The sequence below is a fragment of the Phoxinus phoxinus genome (assembly GCF_949152265.1).
Source record: "Phoxinus phoxinus genome assembly, chromosome: 20".
Taxonomy (NCBI): domain Eukaryota; kingdom Metazoa; phylum Chordata; class Actinopteri; order Cypriniformes; family Leuciscidae; genus Phoxinus; species Phoxinus phoxinus.
This window is the reverse complement of record NC_136895.1, coordinates 14,741,667-14,769,282: the sequence shown is the minus strand read 5'-3', so window position 1 is coordinate 14,769,282 and position 27,616 is coordinate 14,741,667. Positions and strand designations below refer to the sequence as shown.

Below are 27,616 nucleotides of genomic sequence, written 5' to 3'. Positions count from 1 at the left end.
CCCTCCAACTTCTTGTGATTTTTAATAGCACTCCCAGAATTTTATACAACGCATTTCAGTTGGATAGATAGGAATATGTACATACGCTTTTAGATGTATCTTCAGATGTTCCTTCTCAGTTGCTGAGGGCCCTGTCTGTGCAGCTTTGCAGGGGGGCCCCCAGCGGCTGGTTTCCATGGCGACTCATGCTTAATGATGGTCTGTCTCTGCTCTGATGAACAGAGAAAAGCATGAAAGAGAAAGGGTAAGTCAGGGGAGGGATAACCTAATGGAGATAGTGTTACATGACAATGAATTAAAGTGATGACACACCTTTGTGCTTCTGTCTCTCAAACGCATTTGTATATTTAATGGGTTTGGCAGGGCCTGATTGAGTCGGTCAGGTTGAATGAAGATTACTCCAAAGCATCAGTTTTCCACTTGGGTGGCTTCGGTTTTGACATTATCCGGACTGTGGAGAACTTGACTGAACTTGTCCAATTCAAGAGAGGTCAGAAAGTGGAATTTCCAACTGATTTAGTGAAGCTAGGAAGATGAAAATGAAGAGGTCTTACTAACCATCACCTCAGCTTTGATGATATTCTGAAGATACACACTACACCTATCTACTTTGGGGTTTTGCAGCTTGGAACAACTGATACTGACGTGAATGTTAATTCCTCCTTGAGCTCTGTTAACTTAAATTTTATGGAAAATTTGGCATAGAGATTTGATAGTAGACCTCTGTCCAATTTTGCAGCTAACAATGTATTTCTTGAAGTAAATGGTTAAACAGTCCCAAATGCGATCGAGACTATGAGTGAAACGGAGAGGAAACGTCCGGTCATTGCTGGTAGAGAAAAAGGTGAGCTGTTATGTATATTTGTAATAGGCTATATGCTATGCACCAATCTTACCTTTAATGTAAAAAACTTGTGTTTGGAGCCAATATTAGCATGTGTGGAATGCTGCCTCTTTTACAATCAAATTGGTGAACCGTTTTTTTCAGCAGTGGGATTATTCACTGTTTGTATCAATCCGCTAGAGTGCCCGTTAATCTGTGCATGGACGTTATTCACAGCAGCGCCATCTTTTATGTTTTATTTGTTGTTTTATAAAAGTATTTTTATTATTTTATTTTATTGTTCTGCTTACGAAACACTGCAAACACATCCTTCCAAGACATTTCACTAGGCAAAAAAAAGAAAGAAGTTTATCCCTCACAGGCACAGCCTCACTTTCATACCTGTCGTGGCGTGCTGCTTTGAATGAGGGGAATTTTCATCGATTCTTTCTGCAAGTTACATCGTTAATACCACTAGATGGCGACAATTGACTCTTTATGAGTGAATCATTAAATAATTTTATCAACCGATTCGTTAAACAAACTGGTTCATTCAGAAAGGCGTGCTGCTAGGAGACGCGTCAAGTGATTCTATGCTTGGAACTATTTTTATTGGCGGAGCAAAAATAGACAAAGTAACTGCAGCATTTGCGTCCAAATATAAATTACTCAATATTAACTTATTGTTTATCGAAAAACAGAACTCTTGTTTTTGTTGTATTGTTATGTTTTTAAAAGTGAATTAAAAACATCACAACAGCTTTAAACGCAATAATTTGGTTGACCTGAGGCTTCTTCTCACTGTTGCATATAAGTTTGTAAAACTGCTTAGGAAAAATTTAGCTAAATTGACCTTTTTCCTTTCTTTTATGAAAAAAATTATGTATTATGTAACAAATATTATGCTTCCAATGTTATTATGTCCCCATCAAATTTTAATTGGAGAGGAGTTACTTTTTCACACTTTCAGGGAGGTTACGATAACAGTGCCCAGGCCTGACAAAACATGCTGAAGTAAATGTGAAAGAATGTTCTGTGCTTCCAGTAGCCCTTCTCATGCACACAGACATTTGTGGGCTGATGTCATGGCATTCCCCTGGTAGTATCACAGAAGATAGCCAAAGGCATTGTCTTTCTTCCACTCAGGAAAAACCATCACGCCACTGCGATGAGCTCACATTCCTGCTGGGCTGCATCTAAAGGGTGTGAATCTCCCTAACAGATTCTGTCACAACTGCCTGCCAAAAACTGCATCACTAAATATTTCTGATTACTTGCACAAGTAGGGCTGTGCATATGTTCTGCACACATGACATGTGTTTTCCAATCTTGTCTACAGGGCCAGGGCCTGGCCGATACATCCTTCCACCGGCTATCGGCTTTGTAGGCCACGATTTTACCAAGTCAACGGGTCCTGCCTTCTCCTTCCATGGCAGGATGAGTAACAACAGTGAGTTTGCAATGACTTAGCCAGTGAAATAATTTGCAGTGAAATAAATTAGTTCAACAGAGAATAATGCAAATATAAATGGAACTGTATTTGTCTATAAAATCCTTTTAGCTGATTTTTACACGAGAAACATTTGCAAATCATCCATGTTAACATTTTCACTTAAAGGGATAGTTCACCCAAAAATGAAAATTCTGTCATTAATTTACTCACCTTCATGTTGTTACAAACCCGTAATACTATCGTATTCGGAAGAGATTAAGATCTTTATGATAAAATCTGAGAGCTTTCTGCCCCTCCATAGACAGCTACGCAACTGACACTTTGACCCTGAGATCGTAAAACTAATCCATATGGATTGAGCGTTTTAGTCCAAATTTTCTGAAGAGATTTGATCGCTTTATATGATGAACAGATTGAATTTAGGCTTTTATTTACATATAAAAATTGATCAGCGAACATAAATAGAAGCTCAACCGAACCTGCTTGACATGCGAGAACAAACCTCATTGGTTCTTGCGGAAACTCAAACGTGCTGCGTAACACGAAAATGAACCTCATTGGTTCTCGCACATCAAAAGAACTTGAGCTTCCGTTTACCACAACTGATGTGTGAATTGATGAATGTTTATATGCGAATAAAAGCCTTAATTCAATCTGTTCATCATATAAAGCGATTGTGTCTCTTTAGAAAATTTTGACTAAACTGCTCGATTCATATAGATTAGTTATACGATCTATTTATGAATTTGTAGAAGCATCAAAGTGGTAGTTGCGTAGCTGTCTATGGAGGGAGAGAAAGCTCTCATATTTCATCAAAATTATCTTCATTTGTGCTCCGAAGATGAACCATAGTATTACAGGTTTGGAACGACATGATGGTGAGTAATGAATGACAGAATTTGAATTTTTTGGGTGAACTATCCCTTTAAATAATTTAGTTCATAATCCTGTATTTGCCTGTATTCACCACAAGAGGGAGACAGCTGCTGTAAATCTCCATTGCTTATCATTGCTGTGTAGTTTTGCTAACAGATTAGCACCGACCTAAATTTATTTTATTCATCTTAAATAATAATGTGAAATAAAATTATATAAAAGAATAGGGTATGAAGTTGCTAAATCTTGCCTCAAGGCAACTTTTTCTTGCTCCAGATTGTATTCAAAATATTATTTTTTCCTTTTATTTTATAGCGATCAGTAAGCATACACACACGCATTGCATATAGTAAATTGTTTGTTTTCATTTAAAATCATGTCATAAAGGAAGTTAGTGAAAAAGGCATTTTACCCTAAGTATTGCATATACTTTAAGCTACTATAATAATTGAAATATTACAGATTTAACATACTTCAGATGGTGCACCATGGTGCGTTTTTATTTTTCTTATTCACTTTGGGCACCTCTTAACTTTTTATTATTATTTTGCATTACAGATATATTACATTATGTTGTAAATCTTGGATCTGTGATATTTTAGATGTAATATTTGTATGCATTAGCTATAAAATTCTACTACATTTTATTGCATGCGATAAAATCAAAAGGGTCTCTTAGCCTACACGTAGAATATTTAACAAAATAATTGCTATAAATACATGTAGTTCTTGTGTATTACGGTTTACCTTCATATTCAGCAACACGAATACTGTGATGTAAAGTGTGACAGTTTCTTTCCTAAGTGATGCAATGCTGTTTATTCTGCTTTGATTGTACAGTGCATAGCATTGACTGCAGTCCAGGGCCTAAATATCATATTGATGCCAAACTGACTCGCTTTGGAAGGGACGGCACTCCTGCCTATTCCATACATGGCAGGATGGAAAATCGAGGTAAGTCGGTTATTCAATGTGTCATTCTTTTGAAACGGTTAGTGATTTACTGGTCGACTGATCCACTTCATCTCGAAACCACTTAGCTGGAATGGACCGAGTTTGACAGTTCCTTACCCTTGTTGTATCTGACAATTGCAGCAGGAACCTTCTCCACCCCTGGACCAGGGGCATACAGCCCTGAGAAAGCCCCTCTGTCCAGCACCCATCGCAAACCACCGTCCCACACCATGGGCTGCCGCACTCAGTATCGCACCGTGGACACCGTGCCCGCCCCCAACAAATACACCCTTCCTTCTCTCATGGGCTCCCACATCCTGACCAAAACATCCAGTGCCAGTTACACCATCTCTGGGAGATGCACATCCGGAGGTCCAGCCGAGGACTTATCCAAGACTCCAGGTCCAGGCAGATATAACCGCACAGATCCCAGTGTCTACCTCCCGAGGCAGCCTGCGTTCTCCATGTTGGGCAGACACGCTGCTGCGAGGGACTCCACACTAGTACCAGGTCCTGGAAGTCATAACCCAGAGAAAGTGACAGTGCACAAGCCCAGACCTCCTGCTTTCTCTTTAGGGGTCAGGCACTCAGAGTTTGTGACCCCTTTAGTGGTAGATTAGGAGTAGGCTATAGACCATTTTGGTGTTTTGTGGGCGGAGCCTACCTGCAAGTGTGGGTCTCTGCTGGTTGGAGTAATGGGCCGAAAGGTAGGGGCGTGGAGAAAGGTCATTTCCATTGTTGTGAAAGCTGTCTGTCAGGGTTTTCGGGTGGGTTTGGGTTTAGTTTCTTTTGTAGCAATTCACATTTCGGCACACCCATTACTCCGACCTGCAGCTATTTTTGAGATAAAAACTGCAAGAAAAAAGTCAGTTGTTTCAAGGTTAAAGGTTTAAATATTGTTTCATGCTTTAACTGTAGGGCTAATACATTACACACTCTATGAACTGCATATGTGAATATCATGTAGATATATATTTTTTTCTTTTTACATCAAATTCATGCTTTGATAGTAGGCTAATCATTAAGTTTCACCAGATCAGTCTGTTTAATGGCTTGCAGCCATAAACATAGCTTAAAAAATGAAGAACATCTTTTTTGGCATTCCGAATTCAGACATTTTTCCGCTTATTCCATGGATCTTGTCCGTCTTCCTCGTAGGCTGTATATGTAAATATAAATTTTCTTGACTTCACTTTGAAAATTTCATTGCATTCTTAAAAATGTTTGATATTTTTCATACAGTGAACTCAGATGTTGGAAATAGTCAACATTCTCATACCATGTGACCAATGCAATTCCAAGACTGTTCCTGGTTGCTTTTTCTACACACTAAAAAAATAATTGCAGATATTTTTTGTATAGTGTGATGTCTACTTAAACATTTTCTATATAATGTCTGCTGTCGCTTTACATGACCAACAAATATTGTTCGTTATGTCATTATTTAATGTCACGTAACTGATTACAAATGAGGACGCAAGTGAGCTAATAAAAATAATATTTATTGATTTGTCAACAACAATTGAAGAACAAACAAATGTTGACTGCTCAAAATACAAGGTGGAGATGTTAACAAAAGCAGTTCAGCAACGAAAAGCATCGTAGTGTACAACACAAAACTATTCCTTCTATTCACGACTGGGGCAATTACTTGACCTGAAACACCATCCAACTTATTTTACATGACTTCAGTGTAGATCTAAAGAAAACACTTTGGAGGAGGCAGCCAATTCCCCCTGGGCTCCTGCTGCCATCAGTTCTCCGAATGAAAGGGGGAGGAGGAGTAACATTTCATTACCATTGATCTGCAAATAATAAAACTTATATACAAATCACAACTTATGGAAAGAAATGCACTTATGGTCAGATCCAACCATGTAGTTTAACTTCCGATGATAATCTTGAAATTTCATTCCTTCGGAAGCGGTCTTCGGAATAGCAGAATGTGAGGCTCTGTATAAAAAGAGTGGAATCAGGGTTTGCTGATATTTGGGTCAAATTCACTCATTACACCTAAAATGTGTCTCAAAACTTGAGAGCTGCCAACCTAGACAGTAACTTAATTAAGCTGTCATGTAGGTTTTAAAACACAGCCATTGTCCACAAGTAACGATAACGTGTTGAGCACTAACCTGGTTTATGAATCATGTAATGGATCCAGCCCTGACTTTGCTGGACTCCCAGTCCTCTCCATTCCTCCTCTGACATTAAGTGGGAGGACGGCACCAGCTTGGAAATCTGCTTGGGAAGCATAACATGTCTGTGGAAGGACAGTAGCCTATGTTACTTTGACTGATATTTGAAGTAACTTATGACTAAACCGCTTTTATAAAAGGTTTGTCACGCAATATAACTCAGCAATGACGACAGAACCCGGAAAATACGTTTTAAACAAACAGTTTTCAATAATTTGCGGATGTTTTTAATATGAAAAAGCCAAATGACATAACAGCCATCATGAAGTATCACATCACCTCGAAACTGAAGTGGACAATTAAGTGAAAAAACGAGTGAAATTCCTCACCTGTACTCGTATTCCTCGTCGGAATACTTGTCGGAATAGTAAATCTGCTTTTTCGTTGAAGACATTTTGGGTAAATGTTAATTTTAGGCAAAATCCAATATGAAAAGCCGGAAAAACTCGCGGACGGTCGTCACAGAGTGTCAATGTTTTGCTGTAAAGGGCGCCGCTTCAGTTTTGAACTCAAACGGTCCCTCGCGCGCCTCTGATAGGTTGAGGGAGTCACTCGCCGTTTAGGCTCCGCCCTCTTCGCGCGCGCCAGCGTTTGATTGACAGGTGTGCACGCGTGAAGAAGATGTTGGTCGGTTAAAGTGTGCAAAACACTCACAATTATTGATTTAGTCAGTGCCAGATTTATTCCTCTTTTGTTTTGTCTGAAAGCAAGCATCTCCTGAGATCTTCTATACAAGAAAATGTTTTGTAGGACTTTTCTTTTTTTTACTCGTTAGCAGTCGTTTTAGGCGCTTGAAAGTAAGTAGAAGTGTGATACAGAAGTGTGAAACCCAACGACGGTATGTATGATGTTTATGTAGGCTACACAGTAATTTACTTTGATGACCTTATATGATATGACATGACAGTGGTAATGCGTTAACCTTCTCTTTACTCCAAAAAGTCTTTGACAGCACTTTTGACATTTATCCTGTCAGATGATCAAATTGATATTACACATCATTTTTCAAATATATTGTAAACCAATGTATTTTAAATTTACATTTCAATAAAATTTTCTGCAGATTTTCTAGATTTCACTAATTTCACTAGTCCCTCAAAAAATCGTATGTTTACAATGGAGGTCAATGGAGAAATAAACTACAATACACAGTTTCGAATACAGTCACAAGACAGTTTGAGCTATTTTAACTTGCACTAACATTTCTTAAAATATATCAGAGCCATTGTTTTGTCTCAAGATGCACCAGAAATGTTGCAAGCTATACTTAAATGTCCAAATTGAACTAAAGCCTAATCCTGGCTTAATCTTGTGAAACCACTGTGAAACCAGGCCTATATCTTTTAAAATCAGACAAGTGTGACAACTTGGTGTAACTAACTCCTCTCATGACCATTTAAAGCTACCAAATCGGATACGATACACGTGGAACGATGCTAGAAATATATGATGTGACTTAACAAAATATCCACAAAATACAGTTTACAAAGAGCAAAACACCCACTGGAATTACATTGGTAACACGTAACTAAAAGTGCATCCACCTAGAAAAGCTTAAAAGTATCACTTAAGCAACTTCCGTATAAAAGAAGTGCTTTAACAAAAATACAAGCATCGCATTTTTCCACCAAGTAGTTAATTCACAAAATCAAAGAAGTTCTTAATAATGTATTTGTTCTTAGATAATGGTAATCGTTTTGAACATTTGAAACTATAAAAAAGGACACATTTTAGGTTGAGTTGTTTGAGGTGGCAGAGGTTTGCTCCATTTTTCTCTTCTTTAGTTTGTTGTCGTCTCTTTTTTTTTTTTTCAGATGCTTTAACATTTAATGTCAGGGCTGCTGATTTGACCACAGTGTTCCTGTGACCTTTTTAACAAGCGCATATCGCTTCAGTACACAATAAAGTACAGCCAAGCGAAGAAGGCATCAGAAAGTCTCTTTATTGTTTGTCTTTCACCCCTCAATGTGTTAGTCATCAGTTTAAATGACAATTGATTTGCTCTTTGCGTGGTGCAGTAATATACATAGTGTATTTTTGATGCCATGTTGTGCAGAACACACTTTTCTAAATTGTATTCCTTGCTGTAGGCTACTCTATTGTTGTTTTAGAAAACGACTCAAGCTTGCTAGAACTTTAACTAAAGGTTAACCACAGTGACTCTTTTGTTAATGAATTACACGGTTTCCGTTTCACAAGTAGCGCGTAATAACTTTTGTTCAAGCTATGAATTCGAATGAGGAATGCTTCTGTGCATACATTACCGATACGATATTTAGCACAGTCTGCTTGTTCGAATTTAAATATGCTTTTTATACTCAGACACACCGAGGTGCCACCTTTCGTCAACTCTTAGCATCTACCATTAGTACGACACGTTGAGTTGTTTAAGCATTTTTCAACTTATCAAATATTGACCCTTGTGTTAAAGTGCATAAAACCAGAACATCAGTAACGTGATTGGACATGTCATTGCAGGAGGTGTGTTTATGTGATGCTGTGGTAGTTTTTGAACAAGGACACATGGTTCTAGCCTGTGGTTCGAGTGGTTTCTCTCACCATTTCGGCACAAACTTCACATCTGTCGACTCTTATGTGCTCTTACCCTTCCTCTACATTCAAACACGTAAGTTTCCATGTGTTTTTGGTGCTTGTGTAGGGCTGGCGTTGCAACTTGCAGCAGCACTAGATTTGGTGAGTTACTGTATGATTGTCTTTCATGTACCGTATATATTTAATCTTTCTCTACGTGAATACTATATTTAGTAATAGCATTTTGTGAGACATTGCTACAAATTCCTTAAGAGGATGTGGTAAATGCTTGCCATGTGGAAGATGTATTTTCATTTGGTGGTATTCTTTTAAGAAAGCAAATATTAAAATGGCACATTCACCCACGTTGACCACAATTTGATGTTTAATGTCATGATAATACGTTCGAGCAGATGAGATTAATGAACTCGCAGTGCATGTCTCCTGCTGTCTGGCATTGATCTATTTATGTGCATGTGACTTTTACACAGTAGGAATATTTTTTATCAGATTTAAAAGTAGTACTTGATTTTCCACGTTGGCACAAAAATTTAGTAAATATGCGTTTTTTTCCCCCCACTACATTCATGAATATTCTTATGTCGTCACATACAGTGAAAACTGCTGTAATCAATGATTATCTTTGTCTCAATATTTGGGTAAAATGACCTTGTTTGTAAGTACACCGGTCAAACATGTTCTAGTGCTGGGTTCTTCAGGTTTTTCAGGACCAGAGAGAATAAATGGAAATCCCTTGTTTTGTGTTACATAAAAATTGACTGGCCTAACATATAATAAAATGGGTTTAGTACCATATTAATGTACAGTTGCTCTCACAAGTTTACAAATCCCACTTTTTACATGCATTTACTAAAAAAAAAAATATTCAGAAAGGCCTTTATATAATTTTTGTTTGTAAATAAGGAATCAAATTAAAAAAGAAATAGTAAAAAATTAGGCTATATAAATAATTTGTTGATTTCCACTGAATGCTTGAGGCGGCAACGCACACTATTAAGAACCGAGGGCATGTAAACTTTTCAACAGGATATGTAAAAATTAAAATTTTATTTTCTCTGGTTGAATATATGTAAATGTCCGTTATGTCAAAATTATTTTTTATGATCCCACTTGAAAAAACCCATCTTGCAGTGCATTGTTGATTTTAGTGTGACAATTCACGATAATTTACTTAATTAAGGGAATGGTGACACAAGGGTAAATATAAAGAATGGGTCCGATTCCTCTAGAACTGAGCATTCATGGCTCCCTGAGGAGAAGCGGACATTGAATGAGTGAAGTAGTCTTGTTTTCTCATTTTCCCGCTTTTATGCACTCTTTTTGTGGTTTTGCTTTTAACAAAGATATTGATCCAGACTGTGACCCTGCACGTGCACTCTCACTAATTGCAAATGGTGACCCCATTCTTGAAGCTAAAATTACCCCAGCTAGGCGCGCAATGCATGATGTGACAGATGGAAAAACAACAAAATCTCTGCACACCACCTTTGAGAGGTTACCCAAGAGCTGTTGATTTAGGAACATTTTAAAGAAAATACATTTGTGAGTCATGAAGCAAGTGTGAGTCTTTGTCAACACCACAAAACTGAGGTTTCCACCAAAATAGTTTGCACACATAGGCAACGTTAACGGAACATAGAGTATTTTAAGTGCTTCCTGTTCATTTGGCCTTGTGGAGTCTTTGCGTGCCGTTTACTTTTTGGGCAGTTGTGAAAAAGTGACGTCAGTGTAGAGGGAAGAGACTATTTGTCAAACAGGCACCACGTCTTGCGTAAGTCCTGTAAATGTGACAACTCCGATGTTTTCTTGACTTCGACAGCAAGAGAAGAGCAGAGAAAGTCTCAACGATCGCTATATTATCCATACTGCAGCAATATGAAGAACACCGTTTGGATGGGGAAGCAAGCAATGCTGTTGTGAGGTATTCTATATTATTCTATATTAACTGCTGTAACAGATGCCTTTATGTCTTGAGTACTCGTATGAGTGCGCTGTGTAACAAGCTACCTGTTGGCCTTGGTGTTTTGCTCTAATTATTCATTTGCATTAATCATGGACGTCTATAAATCTTAGAGAAAGCTACCACTAGCATTCCAGTTCATCTCAATGGTAATTGCTTAACTGGTAAAGTCCCAAGCCGTTTACTAGTGACTATCCTGATCTGTGACATATTTTTATTCATCTGCTGCCTTTTACTATTCAAGTCCATTTCGTGTTTTTTAAGAGGTAGTTCAACTGAAAAAGATTATTATTTTTCATCTTCATTTACTAACCCTTATGTTTCTTCTCTGGAACACAAAATAAGATATTTTGAAAAGTGTTTGGACCCCACTGACTTTCCCTGAAGAAAAACTAACACGGAGATATTTTCACTTGTAGGTGATAATTAGGTACCGGTAAAACATCTACTATAATATATATACCACATTTTTATCAATAACTAGACATGGTGAAAAATGTTTTTGCTGCCAGATGGTGTAGTTACAATATTCACCAGCAGGGGCTAACTGTCCTATGCTAACCTTGATCCCATGAAATTAACAGTGAAGTCAGTAGTTTATGCGCTTCTAGCATCACCAAACAAAACTGGAAAAACAACTGTTATTTCTCGGCCGAACTCACGCCAGTGTTGTCGATTTGGGTTGTCGGGATGCTCAAAAACAAGTGATGTTTTGATAGCGCCACAGTATTTACACCTTTCAGAGGGATAGGGAAAAGTATTGTAGTATTCAAAACGACACACATCACCTTTAGCTAATGCTGCAGGACCGAATGGCTTTGTATGTGTCAGTGTAGGATAAGTGCAAGATGCTGTAAGGAGGTGCTCAGGCAGATGTGCATTAGCTAATGTTGTCTGGGTTGGGCAGGGCTAATAGACAGACCATAACACTATGACATCATCAAGAGAGTGGGGGCAAGCTGGGCTGAGAGAGAGAGAGAGGGAATGAAGAAGAGAGGGAGGGATTAAGCAAGCCACAGTAAGGGACAGAGAAACTGTCAGAAAGCAGAGAGAGAGAGAGAAAGAGAGAGAGAGAGGACGCAGGGCTAGACTCAGTCCGCACAGAACCTTGTGGATTTCTCCTTTGCTTCCACAGCATCTTTCCTTTTCCTTTCCCTTGCCATCCCCCCTTCCCCTCCCTCTTCCCCCCACTGTCCTCTCCGCTCTGGACCGCTCCTCCGGGCATGCTACTTAAGCCTAAGTATGGCCGCTTCCGGAACGACTCTGTGACCTCCTCCGAAGACCTGATGCAGAGCCTAGCCATGAGCGGGAAGATGGTGGCCACGTCGGTGGCCTCCTCGTCCGCGCCTGGCTTAGAGCTGCCGCCCCTGGAGACCGCTGCCCTTCCTCCGCCTTCGGCCCAGGTGCTGGCCGACTCACCCGGGCTGGACGCCGAGCAGGACGGGACCACCACCTTCTGCATGCTCATTCCCAAGATGCCCCAATGGAAGTTTTCCAACTCGTTGCTCAGCCGTAGCCCGTCCAATAGCAGCTCCGGCTCCAATTCCAGCAAGGAATCCAGCAGGGCGCCTCCAACCGATAGTTCCCCTCCTACAGCTTTCGGGGGCGCGACCGCCCCCAGTGGTCCTGTGGCAAGTCTTGCAGCTGTGTTCAACTCCTGTGACCCTGTTTGTGTGGGTCCCTGTTCCCTACAGGCCGCCAGGAGGCAGAGGGCAAGTCCAAGAGAGTCCAGTGCAGGGGCCGCCGAGGGGAGTCCAGGGGGATCTGGGAGCTTCAGGACCGGGATGAACCGGAGGAACAGGGTGGAGGGAATATGGCTGGGAGATAACTTTACCCAGAAGGGCAGCTTCATCAATAAGCCCTCGCAGGGGTGGTTGCACCCAGACAAAAAGATCAGCAGCACGGGAGCTTCGTACATTGTCAGGGTGAGTCCCCTGCTTATCATCTTGAAATCTCAATATGCTTTCCGCCTAATGTTATTTTGCAGGTCTGCAGCTTTGTCAATATGCTGCTGTGTGGTGTTATCGATAATCAGTCATTTACATTCATTGCACCATCTAATGCAGCTCTGAAGACGCGGAGAGAGATTTGACTCTCCTTGCAGCTTACAAACAACTGCAACATCTTGTCCTTTCAGAAGCTGAGTTCAGGCAAAACTGCTTATGATAGGAGAACAATGGGGTTCTGTTCACTGCGGTGTATTGGTTATGTCAGTGTGCAAGTGCCTGAGGAGAAAGGAGGAATATATAATTTAATCCAGATATATTGCTTTGTGTGGTACTGCGTCAGAGCAGGGGGCAGGCGTGGATAAACAAACTGCAGATGTAAACAACTAAACTTGAACTGAAGGGAGGTGGAGGGTGGCTTATTGTTTATGACTCAAGATGAGTTGCTCGCAAAATTTAGATTTGATCCTAGGATGGACATTTGAGCAATTCCCAAATTTCCATTTTGGGATCAATACAGGTTTATAGGCATGTGTTTTCTCTTAGGAATAATATTGAAATTGCGATTAACATTAGTATAGCATTCGCAAATTTGAGTTCTTTAAGCTCATGTTTAATAAACATTGAAAACGTATTTGATTTATTGTTTACTTAGTTTGTAATGTTGAAATATACTAATCCTTTTAGATAAAACATAGTAGGCGAAACAGTGTAAGCTAACCAATAACAGTTTGGTAGATGCTGTGGATATAAGCCAATATCTTCAGCTCTGGGCTGCATCTTGGTCAATCAAGGGTTATAAATGTTGGCAGACTATTTGACGTCAACGACAGTGATCTTCTCTCAACCCAGTTTCTCACCCCTGCACTCATCCACCCCACCGTGTGTTGTAACCACACGGCCCTCTCTCCAACAACCCAGACTGGGCCTGCGCACGCTCCTTAATTGCATTACACAGGCACCATTCATTCGTTTATTCAATTACGTTTAATCACAGTCATTTGTATCACATGTGTAGCAGAGGAAACAGGCATGAAGGGGGGCAGTTAGCCAAACAACACTGTGGCATGTTGGTATACCATAAATAAAGGGATTTCAGTGTGGCTAAAACTAAAGCTACGCAAAAGCATGTCTTTTTTAAATGTATTATAATCTGCATTTTCGTGGGTGAATAGGAAGTTGTTTTAAACTTAGACTAGTTTGTGTTATTCCTAGATGACAAAATTTCTAAGAACAAAAGACTACAAGGAATAGAAATTTAAAAGCAGCGCACAGATTTTGTACTTTTCACCTCATATATAGGAAGTATAAACCTCACTGGTCATTTTTTCTAGTGCAAACATATTCTGGGCAAACCCCCCTGTTATAAATTATAGTGTGTGTATATATATATATATCTTGCTTCCTCTTTCTCAAAGACCTCATTGTCGGCCAACATGATGTGTGCTAAAGTAATGCTCTCCTTACAGCAAAATCTGCAGTTTGCTATCATCAAAACAGTAGTCTATAACTTGTCCCCATGAAATTAAATTAGGACAAGCTCAAAAAATGTCTACCTCCACTACTGACACACCAGCTACAATGCATGTGACATCACTGAATTATGTTTTTCACTTGTTCTGCCACTATGAAGACGTGTGTGTGACTGTATATGTGTATATTTATATGTATAATTGCAGATTTTGCTGTAAAGAGTGCGTTCATTTATCAGACCGCATGTTGGCCGACAATAAGGTCTTTGAGAGAGAGGAAGCAAAAGAGATGCAGAAAAAGAAAAGGAAGAAGATTAATTACACTGATTGAACACTTCCCGCTACTGACTAATGTAGTTAAGATGTCTGCAATTGCTTGCTTGGATAGAAATGAGCTGGTGTCAAGACATGCACTTAAAAAAACTTAAAGGGACAGTACACCCAAAAATGACAAATCTAGTTTTCTCAGCCTCCAACTCTGACTGTCTTTCATTTGTGGAATACAAACAAAGACATTTTTAAATACATCTCAGTGTTGTCCCATGTTGTTTTGGACCCCATTGACTTTTATTATATTGGCAAATAGCTCTTCAAAATATCTTATTTTTGTGTTCCACAGAAGAAAGACAGTCATACAGGTTTAGAACGACATGAGGGTGAGTACATCTGAGATTTTTCAGTTTTATGTGTACTCTCCCTTTAAGAGAAAATGAGTGATTGCAGAAAACATGAATGCCATGTCAGAGGGACTGATTTATAATCATAGAGAACCGTTTTAAGGTCATAAGGGACTTCCCCGATGCACACTTGTGCAGTATTTGTGGAAGAAGAAAACACAGAGGATGTTGATTTCAATACAACATCAAAAACTATTGTCTTAAAGATATATTTCACCTAAAAATTAAAGTTCTGTCATTATTTACATACCCTTGTGTTGATCCAAACCTGCATGACTTATGTTCTATGGAACAAAAAAAGGTTGTTGTTTTTTTCATCCATAAACGAGACATCAGTGGGCTCCAGTGTTGTTTTGTTCCCAGCATTTTTCGAAATATTATTTTGTGCTCTGCAGAAAAAAGTGAGTCATACAGCTTTGGAATGACATGAGGGTGAGTAAATGATGACAGACTTCTCCTGATTGGGTGAACTGTCCCTTTAAGCTGGAGATTTACTCCATCTTAAATTTCTAACTGTCATATCTAGGGAAACCACTTTGACTCAACCATAGGCCACATGACCTGTGCTTTGGGTCGAGGTAGGCATATGCCTCCGGAATCCTTTACCCAGCCTTAGACAACTAAAATGATCTGATTACTTTCTACAATCATCCGTAACCACAAACTCCTTTATTCAGACATATGTCGCACTGTCAGTGTGGGGGTGGGCATCTTGCGATATGTTCCTTCCTGTGACCCTTTTGAACGCATTAGTGACTAACTGCCGAATAGATATTTCCCTACACCTTCATCAGAGCACTTTCCACGTCCCAGAAGGGCCAGACTGCAGTAATACCTCTTATCCAGTCCACCCCCACCGGTCATGATGTGGTTATTGCCGTCAATCTCCTCACACTTCGCGGTAATTACCTTCCCCAGCACGGCTATTATGTCGTCGGTTTTCAGAGCCGCCGAGAACAAGCTGTCTTGCTGAAATTATACGTTTAGTATTTATCTGTGATTATGCGTTATGCTAAAGTATATGCACCCTGCTGCCATTATTGTGCAGCTAAACCGTGTGTGTGTGTGTGTGTGTCTGTGTGTGTGTGTGTGTGCGTGTGTGTGTGTGTGTGTGTGTGTGAGAGAGAGAGAATTGTTGCTTTTGTTTTCAGCATCTACATCATGGACTCTGGCTCTTGCCAACAAGAATTAGATACATATTTCCATGAAGAAATTATGACCTCTGGGAAATTAAAACTAATTAAGTATAATGAAAGTAATGTGTGTAATTTTGTGCTCTAATTTTTTTTTTTTTTTGCAGTACATGGGCTGCATTGAGGTTCTAAAATCGATGAGATCTTTGGACTTCAGCACAAGGACACACGTCACCAGGTAAAGTGTTTTTTATTTGGATGTTACTGAACCTAGGGCTGTGTCTGAAACCGCTCCCTATCCACTACATAGTGCACTATATAGGGTATCGGCCATTTTGTAGTGGTGTCCGAATTCTGAGTGAACGACATCATTCCCTACATTCGTTCACTACTTTTACCCACAATCCTCTCTGAATTCGAGTGTACATTCGATGTAGACTTGCTGAAGCACTATTTCCCACAATCCAATGCGGAGAGGACTGAGCGCGCATGAAAGTGCGGGAGCGAGCAAATTGAAACCAGAGATTACTTTACAGCTTTCTTATTTCTGCTTTAACATTTATTTCATGCTATATTCCCCCTTTTTATTATTAATCATTACTTGAATAAAACATATTAAAATATTGAGACTCGTTAAACTGTAAGGAATAGATGATAATTTGGTGGATGATTTAAAAATTATCCATTAATCATCTGTATGTGCGTATTCATTCGAATGTAATCATAATGGTCGCCTGACAACGACAACATCATCTGTGAGCGTGAGTTTCTAACAATTTCAATCGATGAAACTACAAGCTGGCACAGAAGTATATATAATTACAAAAAAAAGTCATTTTGATTGCTATTGTTGTTAATATTATTTTATAAAGTAACGTAAGATAAAAGGAGTTTTATCACTACGTGTGACGAAGCCTTTTCTGCGACAGCTCCAGCTCTCCGACGCACAGTGTAAACATCAGCGTCCGAATTCACTCACTTCATTTTGTTCACTCCTTGGAGATATGGTGCACTCAAATGCCATACACTATATAGGGCTTAGTGAACGAGTGAGCAGTTTCGGACACAGCTAAGATCTTTTATTAAGCACAAACTTTTGTACACCAATACCTCACCCTCCATGATTTTATTGCTTTGTTTTGCTTTGTTTTTTTTTAATGTGTATTATTAGGGCCCAAGCCTTGAAAAGGCGAAGGCCCTATTGTTTTTCTTCGGATTATTATTTATTATTAGGGCCCAAGCCTTGAAAAGGCGAAGGCCCTATTGTTTTTCTTAGGATTATTAGGGCCCAAGCCTTGAAAAGGCGAAGGCCCTATTGTTTTCCTTCGGATTATTATTTATTATTATTATTATTCTTCTTCTTCTTTATTATTATTATTTTACTACCTTTTGGGCACTTTTGGGGGCCTTAACGTGCTCAAAAACTCTTGAAACTTTGCACAAATGTCAGAACCTGCGGCCATTAGGGCCGCGCTGAAGCTGGGACCCGGGCGTGGCAGGGGGGCTCGGCAGCGCCCCCTGGAATGGGATTCAAAAACATGTCCATATATCAAACACGCTTGCATGTAATAATATGAAACTCGGTACACATGTAGATCTCATCGGGCCGAACAACTTTCGTGCTCTAAGTTTTACGCCAGTCCAACAGGAAGTCGGCTATTATGGGCTGTATGGAAACGCATGTTCTGGCATTTGAAACACTTCTCCCAGAGAATTCATCCGATGACCACGAAACTCGGTGTGCATGAAGTCAAGACATGGAGGATGCTAAATTGCGGACGGATTTTTGATATCTCGAACGGTTTGGCCGTGGCGAGGAAACGAATTTATGATTAAAAAAGGATGCATAAAGTGTGTTATAACTTAGTTATAGTTTTACCTACAGTTACAAAACTCAGCGTGTATATTGATATTATCAAGCCGAACAACTTTCTAATTTACAGTCATTAGCTCCGACCAACAGAAAGTCAGATATTGTGGTTTGAATGTGAATTGTGTCTCTCTCTGTCTCTGCTATTCTGTGTGTGTGTGTCTGTCTGTGTGTGGTGGGGAGGGGAGGGGGGATCTGTGTATGTGTGTGTGTGAGGAGGGGGGCTAGTTTAGTTTAACCCTTTCTCTGCTGTGTGCAAAATCTCGGGCACTTTTGGGGCCCTTAACGTGCTCGAAAACTCTTGAACTTTTGCACACAGGTTAGAACCCGCGGCCGGGCTGAAGCTGGTACCCGGGCGTGGCAGGGGGGCTCGACAGCGCCCCCTGGAATGGGATTCAAACACTTGTCCGTATATCAAACACGCTTGCATGTAATAATATGAAACTCGGTACACATTTAGATCTCATCGGGCCGAACAACTTTCGTGCTCTAAGTTTTACGCCAGTCCAACAGGAAGTCGGCTATTGTGGGTGGTATGAAAATGCATGCCCCTGGAATTTGAAACACTCTTTCTAGAAAATTCATCCAATCGCAACCAAACTCGGTCAGCATGACGTCAAGACATTGAGGATACTAAATTGCTGACGGATTTTTGATATCTCGAACAGTTTGGCTGTGGCGAGAAAACGAAATTATGGCGAGAAAAAAGAAACACGATGTGTTATAACATCTTCATACATTAATTGATCTTGATGAAACTTCAGTAGCGTGTTTGTTGTAAGAGAGCGATCACATGGATGTAACTAATGTGAGTCAAAGTTATAGCGCCACCAACTGGCAGCAGGAAGTGTGTTACTTTTGACAAAAGTGGGGGGGTTAGTTTTACCTACAGTCACAAAACTCGGTCTGTATATTGTGCTTATCGATCCGGACAACTTTCTAATTTACAGTCATTAGCTCCGCCCAACAGGAAGTCAGATATTTTGGTTTGAATGTGGTTTTGTCTCTCTCTGACAGAGTTCCCCCAGCCATTCTCTGTGTGTGTGTGTGTGTGTGTGTGCGTGTGTGTGTGTGTGTGTGTGGGGAGGGAGGGAGGGAGGGCACACACACAGACAGCCCCCCCTTTTCTGTGTGTGTTTGGAGGGGAGCAGAAAGACTCACACTGATACAAGCTCTAAAGTAGACTTCTTCTCGACAGTCAAAGCGGGGTTACGTTATTGCCCGTCGTGCACAGGAACCCGAAAGGCAACGGGGTGGCGGCTTTATATATATATATATATATATATATATATATATATATATATATATTATATATATATATATATATATATAAATAAATAAATATAGCTGCAAGCAGCGATGGAGGGCCCAAGCCGGTGGCAGCGCCAGCCCGGTGCCTTTAGTGTAACTAAAGGCACCAGGGTGGCGGTGCCACCGGCTTGGGCCCGTAATCGCTGCTTGCAGCTATATTTATTTATTCTTCTTCTTCTTTATTATTATTATTATTTTACTACCTTTTGGGCACTTTTGGGGGCCTTAACGTGCTCAAAAACTCTTGAAACTTTGCACAAATGTCAGAACCCGCGGCCATTAGAGCCGGACTGAAGCTGGGACCCGGGCGTGGCAGGGGGGCTCGGCAGCGCCCCCTGGAATGGGATTCAAAAACATGTCCATATATCAAACACGCTTGCATGTAATAATATGAAACTCGGTACACATATAGATCTCATCGGGCCGAACAACTTTCGTGCTCTAAGTTTTACGCCAGTCCAACAGGAAGTCGGCTATTATGGGCTGTATGGAAACGCATGTTCTGGCATTTGAAACACTTCTCCCAGAGAATTCATCCGATGACCACGAAACTCGGTGTGCATGAAGTCAAGACATGGAGGATGCTAAATTGCGGACGGATTTTTGATATCTCGAACGGTTTGGCCGTGGCGAGGAAACGAATTTATGATTAAAAAAGGATGCATAAAGTGTGTTATAACTTAGTTATAGTTTTACCTACAGTTACAAAACTCAGCGTGTGTTTTGATCTTATCAAGCCGAACAACTTTCTAATTTACAGTCATTAGCTCCGACCAACAGAAAGTCAGATATTGTGGTTTGAATGTGAATTGTGTCTCTCTCTGTCTCTCTGGCATTCTGTGTGTGTGTGTCTGTCTGTGTGGGGTGGGGAGGGGAGGGGGGGATCTGTGTATGTGTGTGTGTGTGAGGAGGGGGGCTAGTTTAGTTTAACCCTTTCTCTGCTGTGTGCAAAATCTCGGGCACTTTTGGGGCCCTTAACGTGCTCGAAAACTCTTGAAATTTTGCACACAGGTCAGAACCCGCGGCTGAAGCTGGTACCCGGGCGTGGCAGGGGGGCTCGACAGCGCCCCCTGGAATGGGATTCAAACACTTGTCCGTATATCAAACACGCTTGCATGTAATAATATGAAACTCGGTACACATTTAGATCTCATCGGGCCGAACAACTTTCGTGCTCTAAGTTTTACGCCAGCCCAACAGGAAGTCGGCTATTGTGGGTGGTATGAAAACGCATGCCCCTGGAATTTGAAACACTCTTTCTAGAAAATTCATCCAATCGCAACCAAACTCGGTCAGCATGACGTCAAGACATTGAGGATACTAAATTGCTGACGGATTTTTGAAATCTCGAACAGTTTGGCCGTGGCGAGGAAACAAAATTATGGCGAGAAAAGAGAAACACGATGTGTTATAACATCTTCATACATTAATTGATCTTGATGAAACTTCAGTAGCGTGTTTGTTGTAAGAGAGCGATCACATGGATGTAACTAATGTGAGTCAAAGTTATAGCGCCACCAACTGGCAGCAGGAAGTGTGTTACTTTTGACAAAAGTGGGGGGGTTAGTTTTACCTACAGTCACAAAACTTGGTATGTATATTGTGCACATCGAGCCGGACAACTTTCTGGTTTACAGTCATTAGCACCGACCAACAGGAAGTCAGATATTTTGGTTTGAATGTGGTTTTGTCTCTCTCTGACAGAGTTCCCCCTGCCATTCTCTGTGTGTGTGTGTGTGTGTGGGGAGGGAGGGAGGGAGGGAGGGAGGGAGGGCACACACACACACAGACAGCCCCCCCCTTTTCTGTGTGTGTTTGGAGGGGAGCAGAAAGACTCACACTAGAGTGCGGATCGGGCCAAATTTTTCAGTCCGAGCCCGGCCCGCTTCCGACAGAGCAGTAACCGAACCCGACCCGAGCCCGACAGGCATAAAGATATTTATGTTCGAGCCCGACCCGAGCCCGACAGTTAAAATCCCATTTTTTTCTCATACTAATGACAATTGTACGTTTTTTTGTGTGGAAAGCCCGCTTTTATTAAGCAACTGTAGGAAGGCAATCGGAAATGTCAACAGGACAAGCGCATCAGCGCGCGGAGCAACAAGCGCTCTTAACACCTGGCGCGCACACATTATGCACGCGTTTCGTTGTCACGGCTACATAAACAAATGTCCGCACACAGGAAGACGGATGTTATGGTAATATTTTACATGTATTTTAATCACAAAAACGAACGTTTGCATCAAGTGAAAGCATCAGGCACATCGGCTACCTACATAAGCTGTTTTAAATTTAAAATGTTCAATGCCTTATCGCGCTGATGTGACCGAGCCCGACCCGAACCCGAACATCATTTCTAAATATCTGTCCGAACCCGGCCCGGCCCGTCGGGCTCGGGTCGGGTATCCATCCTCTAACTCACACTGATGCAAGCTCTAAAGCAGACTTCTTCTCGACAGTCAAGCGGGGTTACGTTATTGCTTGTCGTGCACAGGAACCCGAAAGGCAACGGGGTGGCGGCTTTTTATATATATATATATATATATATATATATATATATATATATATATATAAATAAATATAGCTGCAAGCAGCGATGGAGGGCCCAAGCCGGTGGCAGCGCCAGCCCGGTGCCTTTAGTGTAACTAAAGGCACCAGGGTGGCGGTGCCACCGGCTTGGGCCCGTAATCGCTGCTTGCAGCTATATTTATTATTATTAGGGCCCAAGCCTTGAAAAGGCGAAGGCCCTATTGTTTTTCTTGGGATTATTATTTATTCTTCTTCTTCTTCTTTATTATTATTATATTACTACCTTTTGGGCACTTATGGGGGCCTTAACGTGCTCAAAAACTCTTGAAACTTTGCACAAATGTCAGAACCCGCAGCCATTAGGGCCCGACTGAAGCTGGGACCCGGGCGTGGCAGGGGGGCTCGCCAGCGCCCCCTGGAATGGGATTCAAAAACATGTCCATATCTCAAACACGCTTGCATGTAATAATATGAAACTCGGTACACATATAGATCTCATCGGGCCGAACAACTTTCGTGCTCTAAGTTTTACGCCAGTCCAACAGGAAGTCGGTTATTATGGGCTGTATGGAAACGCATGTTCTGGCATTTGAAACACTTGTCCTAGAGAATTCATCGGATGACCACGAAACTCGGTGTGCATGAAGTCAAGACATGGAGGATGATAAATTGCGAGGGGATTTTTGATATCTCGAATGGTTTGGCCGTGGCGAGGAAACGAATTTATGGCGAATATTGGAAACAGGAAGTGTGTTATAACATCCTCATACATTAACTGATCTTAATGAAACTTCAGCAGTGTGTTTGCTGTAAGAGGCCGATCACATGGATGTGACTATTGTGAGTCAAAGTTATAGCGCCACCAACTGGCAGCAGGAAGTGTGTCACTTTCAAAATGCTTTGAAATCACCCTCTTATTTTTACCCGATTTGCTTCAAACTTCATCTGTATAATGTAAACACACGGCAGATGTAGACCTGTGAAAGGATTATTGATATCTTAAATACTGTTGCCATGGCAACGCATCAAACTTTAATATTCTTTTTTAAAGTTTTTGAGACTCTTAGCATACTTGAAATTGCATGAAACTCGACAGACACTTTACATTTATTGCCAAGTACACTTGTGCAAAGTTTCAGAAACGGGCGTGGTAAGGGGCTCAGTAGCGCCACCTTTAGTCAAAAATAGGGTATTAGTTTTACCTACAGTAACAAAAATCGGTATCTATATTTATCTCCACGAGCCGGACAACTTTCTAATTGACAGTCATTAGCTCCGACCAACAGGAAGTCAGATATTTTGGTTTGAATGTGATTTGATGGGAATTTTGCCAGTCTCTCTCAGTGTCTGTGTGTGAGAGAGGAGGGGGGCTTTATTTTAACCCTTTCTCTGCTGTGTGGGACTTCTCGGGCACTTTTGGGGCCCTTAACGTGCTCGAAAACTCTTGAAACTTTGCACACAGGTCAGAACCCGCGGCCATCAGGGCCGGCCTGAAGCTGATACCCGGGCGTGGCAGGGGAGCTCAACAGCGCCCCCTTGAACGTGGTCCGAAAACTTGGTCCATATATCAAACACGTTTGCATGTAATAATATGAAACTCGGTACACATATAGATTTAATCGGGCCGAACAACTTTCGTGCTCTAAGTTTTACGCCAGTCCAACAGGAAGTCGGCTATTATGGGTTGTTTAAAAAATGAATCCCCCTGGAATTTTATATACTCATCCTAAAAAAATATTTCGATCGCCACCAAACTCAGTCAACATGAAGTCAAGACATGGAGGATGCTAAATTGCGGACGGATTTTTGATATCTCGAACGGTTTGGCCGTGGCGAGGAAACGAATTTATGGCGAGAAAAGAGAAACACGATGTGTTATAACGTCTTCATACATTAACTGATCTTGATGAAACTTCAGTAGTGTGTTTTTTGTAAGAGGCCGATCACATGGATGTAACTAATGTGAGTCAAAGTTATAGCGCCACCAACTGGCAGCAGGAAGTGTGTTACTTTCAAGATGCTTTTGACTAAAGTGGGGGGGTTATTTTTACCTACAGTCACAAAACTCGGTATGTATTTTGTGCACATCGAGCCGGACAACTTTCTCATTTACAGTCATTAGCTCCGACCAACAGGAAGTCAGATATTTTGGTTTGAATGTGGTTTTGTCTCTCTCCGACAGAGTTCCCCCTGCCATTCTGTGTGTGTGTGTGTGTGTGTGTGTGTGTGTGTGTTTGGAGGGGAGCAGAAAGACTCACACTGATACAAGCTCTAAAGCAGACTTCTTCTCGACAGTCAAAGCGGGGTTACGTTATTGCCCGTCGTGCACAGGAACCCGAAAGGCAACGGGGTGGCGGCTTTTTATATATATATATATATATATATATATATATATATATATATATATATATATATATATATATATATATTTAGGGCCCAAGCCCTGAAAGGGCGAAGGCCCTATTGTTTTCCCTCGGATTATTAGGGCCCAAGCCTTGAAAAGGCGAAGGCCCTATTGTTTTCCTCCGGATTATTAGGGCCCAAGCCTTGAAAAGGCGAAGGCCCTATTGTTTTCCAAAGGATTATTAGGGCCCAAGCCTTGAAAAGGCGAAGGCCCTATTGTTTTCCTTCGGATTATTCTTCTTTATTATTAGGGCCCAAGCCTTGAAAAGGCGAAGGCCCTATTGTTTTCCTCCGGATTATTCTTCTTTATTATTATTATATTACTACCTTTTGGGCACTTTTGGGGGCCTTAACGTGCTCAAAAACTCTTGAAACTTTGCACAAATGTCAGAACCCGCGGCCATTAGAGCCGGACTGAAGCTGGGACCCGGGCGTGGCAGGGGGGCTCGACAGCGCCCCCTGGAACGCGGTCCGAAAACTTGGTCCATAAATCAAACACGCTTGCGTGTAATAATATGAAACTCGGTACACTTATAGATCTCATCGGTTCATATATCCTTCGTGCTCTGACTTTTTACCCCAGCCCAACAGGAAGTCGGCTATTTGGGGTAGTTAGAAAAACGCATTCAATGGAATTTAAAATACTCCTCCTAGACGATTCAAACAATCACCACGAAACTCGGTGTGCATGAAGTCAAGACATGGAGGATGATAAATTGCGAGGGGATTTTTGATATCTCGAACGGTTTGGCCGTGGCGAGGAAACGAATTTATGGCGAATATTGGAAACAGGAAGTGTGTTATAACATCCTCATACATTAATTGATCTTGATGAAACTTCAGCAGTGTGTTCGTTGTAAGAGGCCGATCGCATGGATGTGACTATTGTGAGTCAAAGTTATAGCGCCACCAACTGGCAGCAGGAAGTGTGTCACTTTCAAAATGCTTTGAATTCACCCTCTTATTTTTACCCGATTTGCTTCAAACTTTATGTGTATAATGTAAACACACGGCAGATGTAGACCTGTGAAAGAATTATTGATATCTTAAATACTGTTGCCATGCCAACGCTTTAAACTTTTATATTCTTTTTGGGTGCATTTGAGGCTCTTAACATGCTTCAAATTGCATGAAACTCAACATGCATATCAGATTTATTAGGTACTAGGCATGTGTGAAGTTTCAGAAACGGGCGTGGTAAGGGGCTCAGTAGCGCCACCTTTAGTCAAAAATGGGGTATTAGTTTTACCTACAGTAACAAAAATCGGTATTTATATTTATCTCCCCGAGCCGGACAACTTTCTAATTTACAGTCATTAGCTCCGACCAACAGGAAGTCAGATATTTTGGTTTGAATGTGATTTGATGGGAATTTTGCCAGTCTCTCTCAGTGTCTGTGTGTGTGAGAGAGGAGGGGGGCTTTATTTTAACCCTTTCTCTGCTGTGTGGGACTTCTCGGGCACTTTTGGGGCCCTTAACGTGCTCGAAAACTCTTGAAACTTTGCACACAGGTCAGAACCTGCGGACATCAGGGCTGGGCTGAAGCTGGTACCCGGGCGTGGCAGGGGAGCTCAACAGCGCCCCCTTGAACGTGGTCCGAAAAACTTGGTCCATATATCAAACACGTTTGCATGTAATAATATGAAACTCGGTACACATATAGATTTAATCGGGCCGAACAACTTTCGTGCTCTAAGTTTTACGCCAGTCCAACAGGAAGTCGGCTATCATGGGCTGTATGAAAATGCATGCCCCTGGAATTTGACATACTCCTCCAAGAAAAATTATCCTATCGCCACCAAACTCGGTCAGCATGAAGTCAAGACATTGAGGACGCTAAATTGCGGACGGATTTTTGATATCTCTAACGGTTTGGCCGTGGCGAGGAAACGAAGTTATGGCGAGAAAAGAAAAACACAATGTGTTATAACGTCTTCATACATTTATTGATCTTGGTGAAACTTCAGCAGTGTGTTTGTTGTAAGAGGGCGATCACATGGATGTGACTATTGTGAGTCAAAGTTATAGCGCCACCAACTGGCAGCAGGAAGTGTGTTACTTTCAAGATACTTTTGACTAAAGTGGGTGGGTTATTTTTACCTACAGTCACAAAACTCGGTATGTAAATTGTGCTTATCGATCCGGACAACTTTCTCATTTACAGTCATAAGCTCCGACCAACAGGAAGTCAGATATTTTGGTTTGAATGTGGTTTTGTCTCTCTCTGACAGAGTTCCCCCTGCCATTCTCTGTGTGTGTGTGTGTGTGTGTGTGTGTGTGTGTGTGTGTGTGGGGAGGGAGGAAGGGAGGGCACACACACAGACAGCCCCCCCCCCTTTTCTGTGTGTGTTTGGAGGGGAGCAGAAAGACTCACACTGATGCAAGCTCTAAAGCAGACTTCTTCTCGACAGTCAAAGCGGGGTTACGTTATTGCCCGTCGTGCACAGGAACCCGAAAGGCAACGGGGTGGCGGCTTTTTATATATATATATATATATATATATATAAATATAAATAAATATAGCTGCAAGCAGCGATGGAGGGCCCAAGCCGGTGGCAGCGCCAGCCCGGTGCCTTTAGTGTAACTAAAGGCACCAGGGTGGCGGTGCCACCGGCTTGGGCCCGTAATCGCTGCTTGCAGCTATATTTATTATTATTTTACTACCTTTTGGGCACTTTTGGGGGCCTTAACGTGCTCAAAAACTCTTGAAACTTTGCACAAATGTCAGAACCTGCGGCCATCAGGGCCCGACTGAAGCTGGGACCCGGGCGTGGCAGGGGGGCTCGCCAGCGCCCCCTGGAATGGGATTCAAAAACTTGTCCATATCTCAAACACGCTTGCATGTAATAATATGAAACTCGGTACACATATAGATCTCATCGGGCCGAACAACTTTCGTGCTCTAAGTTTTACGCCAGTCCAACAGGAAGTCGGTTATTATGGGCTGGATGGAAACGCATGTTCTGGCATTTGAAACACTTGTCCTAGAGAATTCATCGGATGACCACGAAACTCGGTGTGCATGAAGTCAAGACATGGAGGATGCTAAATTGCGAGGGGATTTTTGATATCTCGAACGGTTTGGCCGTGGCGAGGAAACGAATTTATGGCGAATATTGGAAACAGGAAGTGTGTTATAACATCTTCATACATTAACTGATCTTGATGAAACTTCAGCAGTGTGTTTGTTGTAAGAGGCCGATCACATGGATGTGACTATTGTGAGTCAAAGTTATAGCGCCACCAACTGGCAGCAGGAAGTGTGTCACTTTCAAAATGCTTTGAAATCACCCTCTTATTTTTACCCGATTTGCTTCAAACTTCATCTGTATAATGTAAACACACGGCAGATGTAGACCTGTGAAAGGATTATTGATATCTTAAATACTGTTGCCATGGCAACGCATCAAACTTTAATATTCTTTTTGGGTGCATTTGAGGCTCTTAACATGCTTCAAATT

General features: G+C 41.4%; 3 protein-coding genes across 8 annotated transcripts in view; 2 read left to right on the top strand and 1 right to left on the bottom strand.

The window, feature by feature from the left end:
* Positions 1-376: 376 nt before the first annotated feature.
* cimap1d (CIMAP1 family member D) lies at positions 377-5,451 on the top strand. The gene is made up of 4 exons (XM_079592197.1): positions 377-844; positions 2,163-2,273; positions 3,993-4,106; positions 4,248-5,451. Exons 1-4 carry the CDS (start codon positions 796-798, stop codon positions 4,724-4,726), a joined length of 753 nt encoding a protein of 250 aa, XP_079448323.1. The 5' UTR covers positions 377-795; the 3' UTR covers positions 4,727-5,451.
* Positions 5,452-5,590: 139 nt separating this feature from the next.
* Positions 5,591-6,825, bottom strand: cks2 (CDC28 protein kinase regulatory subunit 2). Its single transcript, XM_079593868.1, has 3 exons — positions 6,631-6,825; positions 6,239-6,366; positions 5,591-6,059 (listed from the first exon to the last, which is right to left on the bottom strand). Exons 1-3 carry the CDS (start codon positions 6,693-6,695, stop codon positions 6,016-6,018), a joined length of 237 nt encoding a protein of 78 aa, XP_079449994.1. The 5' UTR covers positions 6,696-6,825; the 3' UTR covers positions 5,591-6,015.
* Positions 6,826-6,899: 74 nt separating this feature from the next.
* shc2 (SHC (Src homology 2 domain containing) transforming protein 2) overlaps positions 6,900-27,616 on the top strand; it is a 36,777-nt gene continuing 16,060 nt past the window's right edge. The window contains exons 1-5 of one of the 6 annotated variants that reach the window (XM_079593865.1): positions 6,900-7,139; positions 8,780-8,927; positions 10,674-10,775; positions 12,509-12,739; positions 16,210-16,280. In XM_079593865.1, the coding sequence (XP_079449991.1) occupies positions 12,599-12,739; positions 16,210-16,280 (212 nt within the window). In that variant the 5' untranslated portion in view covers positions 6,900-7,139; positions 8,780-8,927; positions 10,674-10,775; positions 12,509-12,598. Of the gene's footprint in view, positions 7,140-8,779; positions 8,996-10,673; positions 10,776-11,949; positions 12,740-16,209; positions 16,281-27,616 lie in introns of all 6 variants that reach the window. The other 5 variants (XM_079593862.1, XM_079593866.1, XM_079593863.1 and 2 more) reach the window with 5 other exon arrangements.

Bases quoted from the DNA above. Each gene is read 5' to 3' on its own strand.
- cimap1d (XM_079592197.1), top strand. From the start codon at position 796: ATGAGTGAAACGGAGAGGAAACGTCCGGTCATTGCTGGTAGAGAAAAA. The intron at 845-2,162 runs GTGAGCTGTTAT...TCTTGTCTACAG, and splicing joins CATTGCTGGTAGAGAAAAAG to GGCCAGGGCCTGGCCGATAC. The intron at 2,274-3,992 runs GTGAGTTTGCAA...TTGATTGTACAG, and splicing joins TGGCAGGATGAGTAACAACA to TGCATAGCATTGACTGCAGT.
- cks2 (XM_079593868.1), bottom strand. From the start codon at position 6,695: ATGTCTTCAACGAAAAAGCAGATTTACTATTCCGACAAGTATTCCGAC. The intron at 6,367-6,630 runs GTGAGGAATTTC...GTCCTTCCACAG, and splicing joins GACGAGGAATACGAGTACAG to ACATGTTATGCTTCCCAAGC. The intron at 6,060-6,238 runs GTTAGTGCTCAA...CTTTTTATACAG, and splicing joins TTACATGATTCATAAACCAG to AGCCTCACATTCTGCTATTC.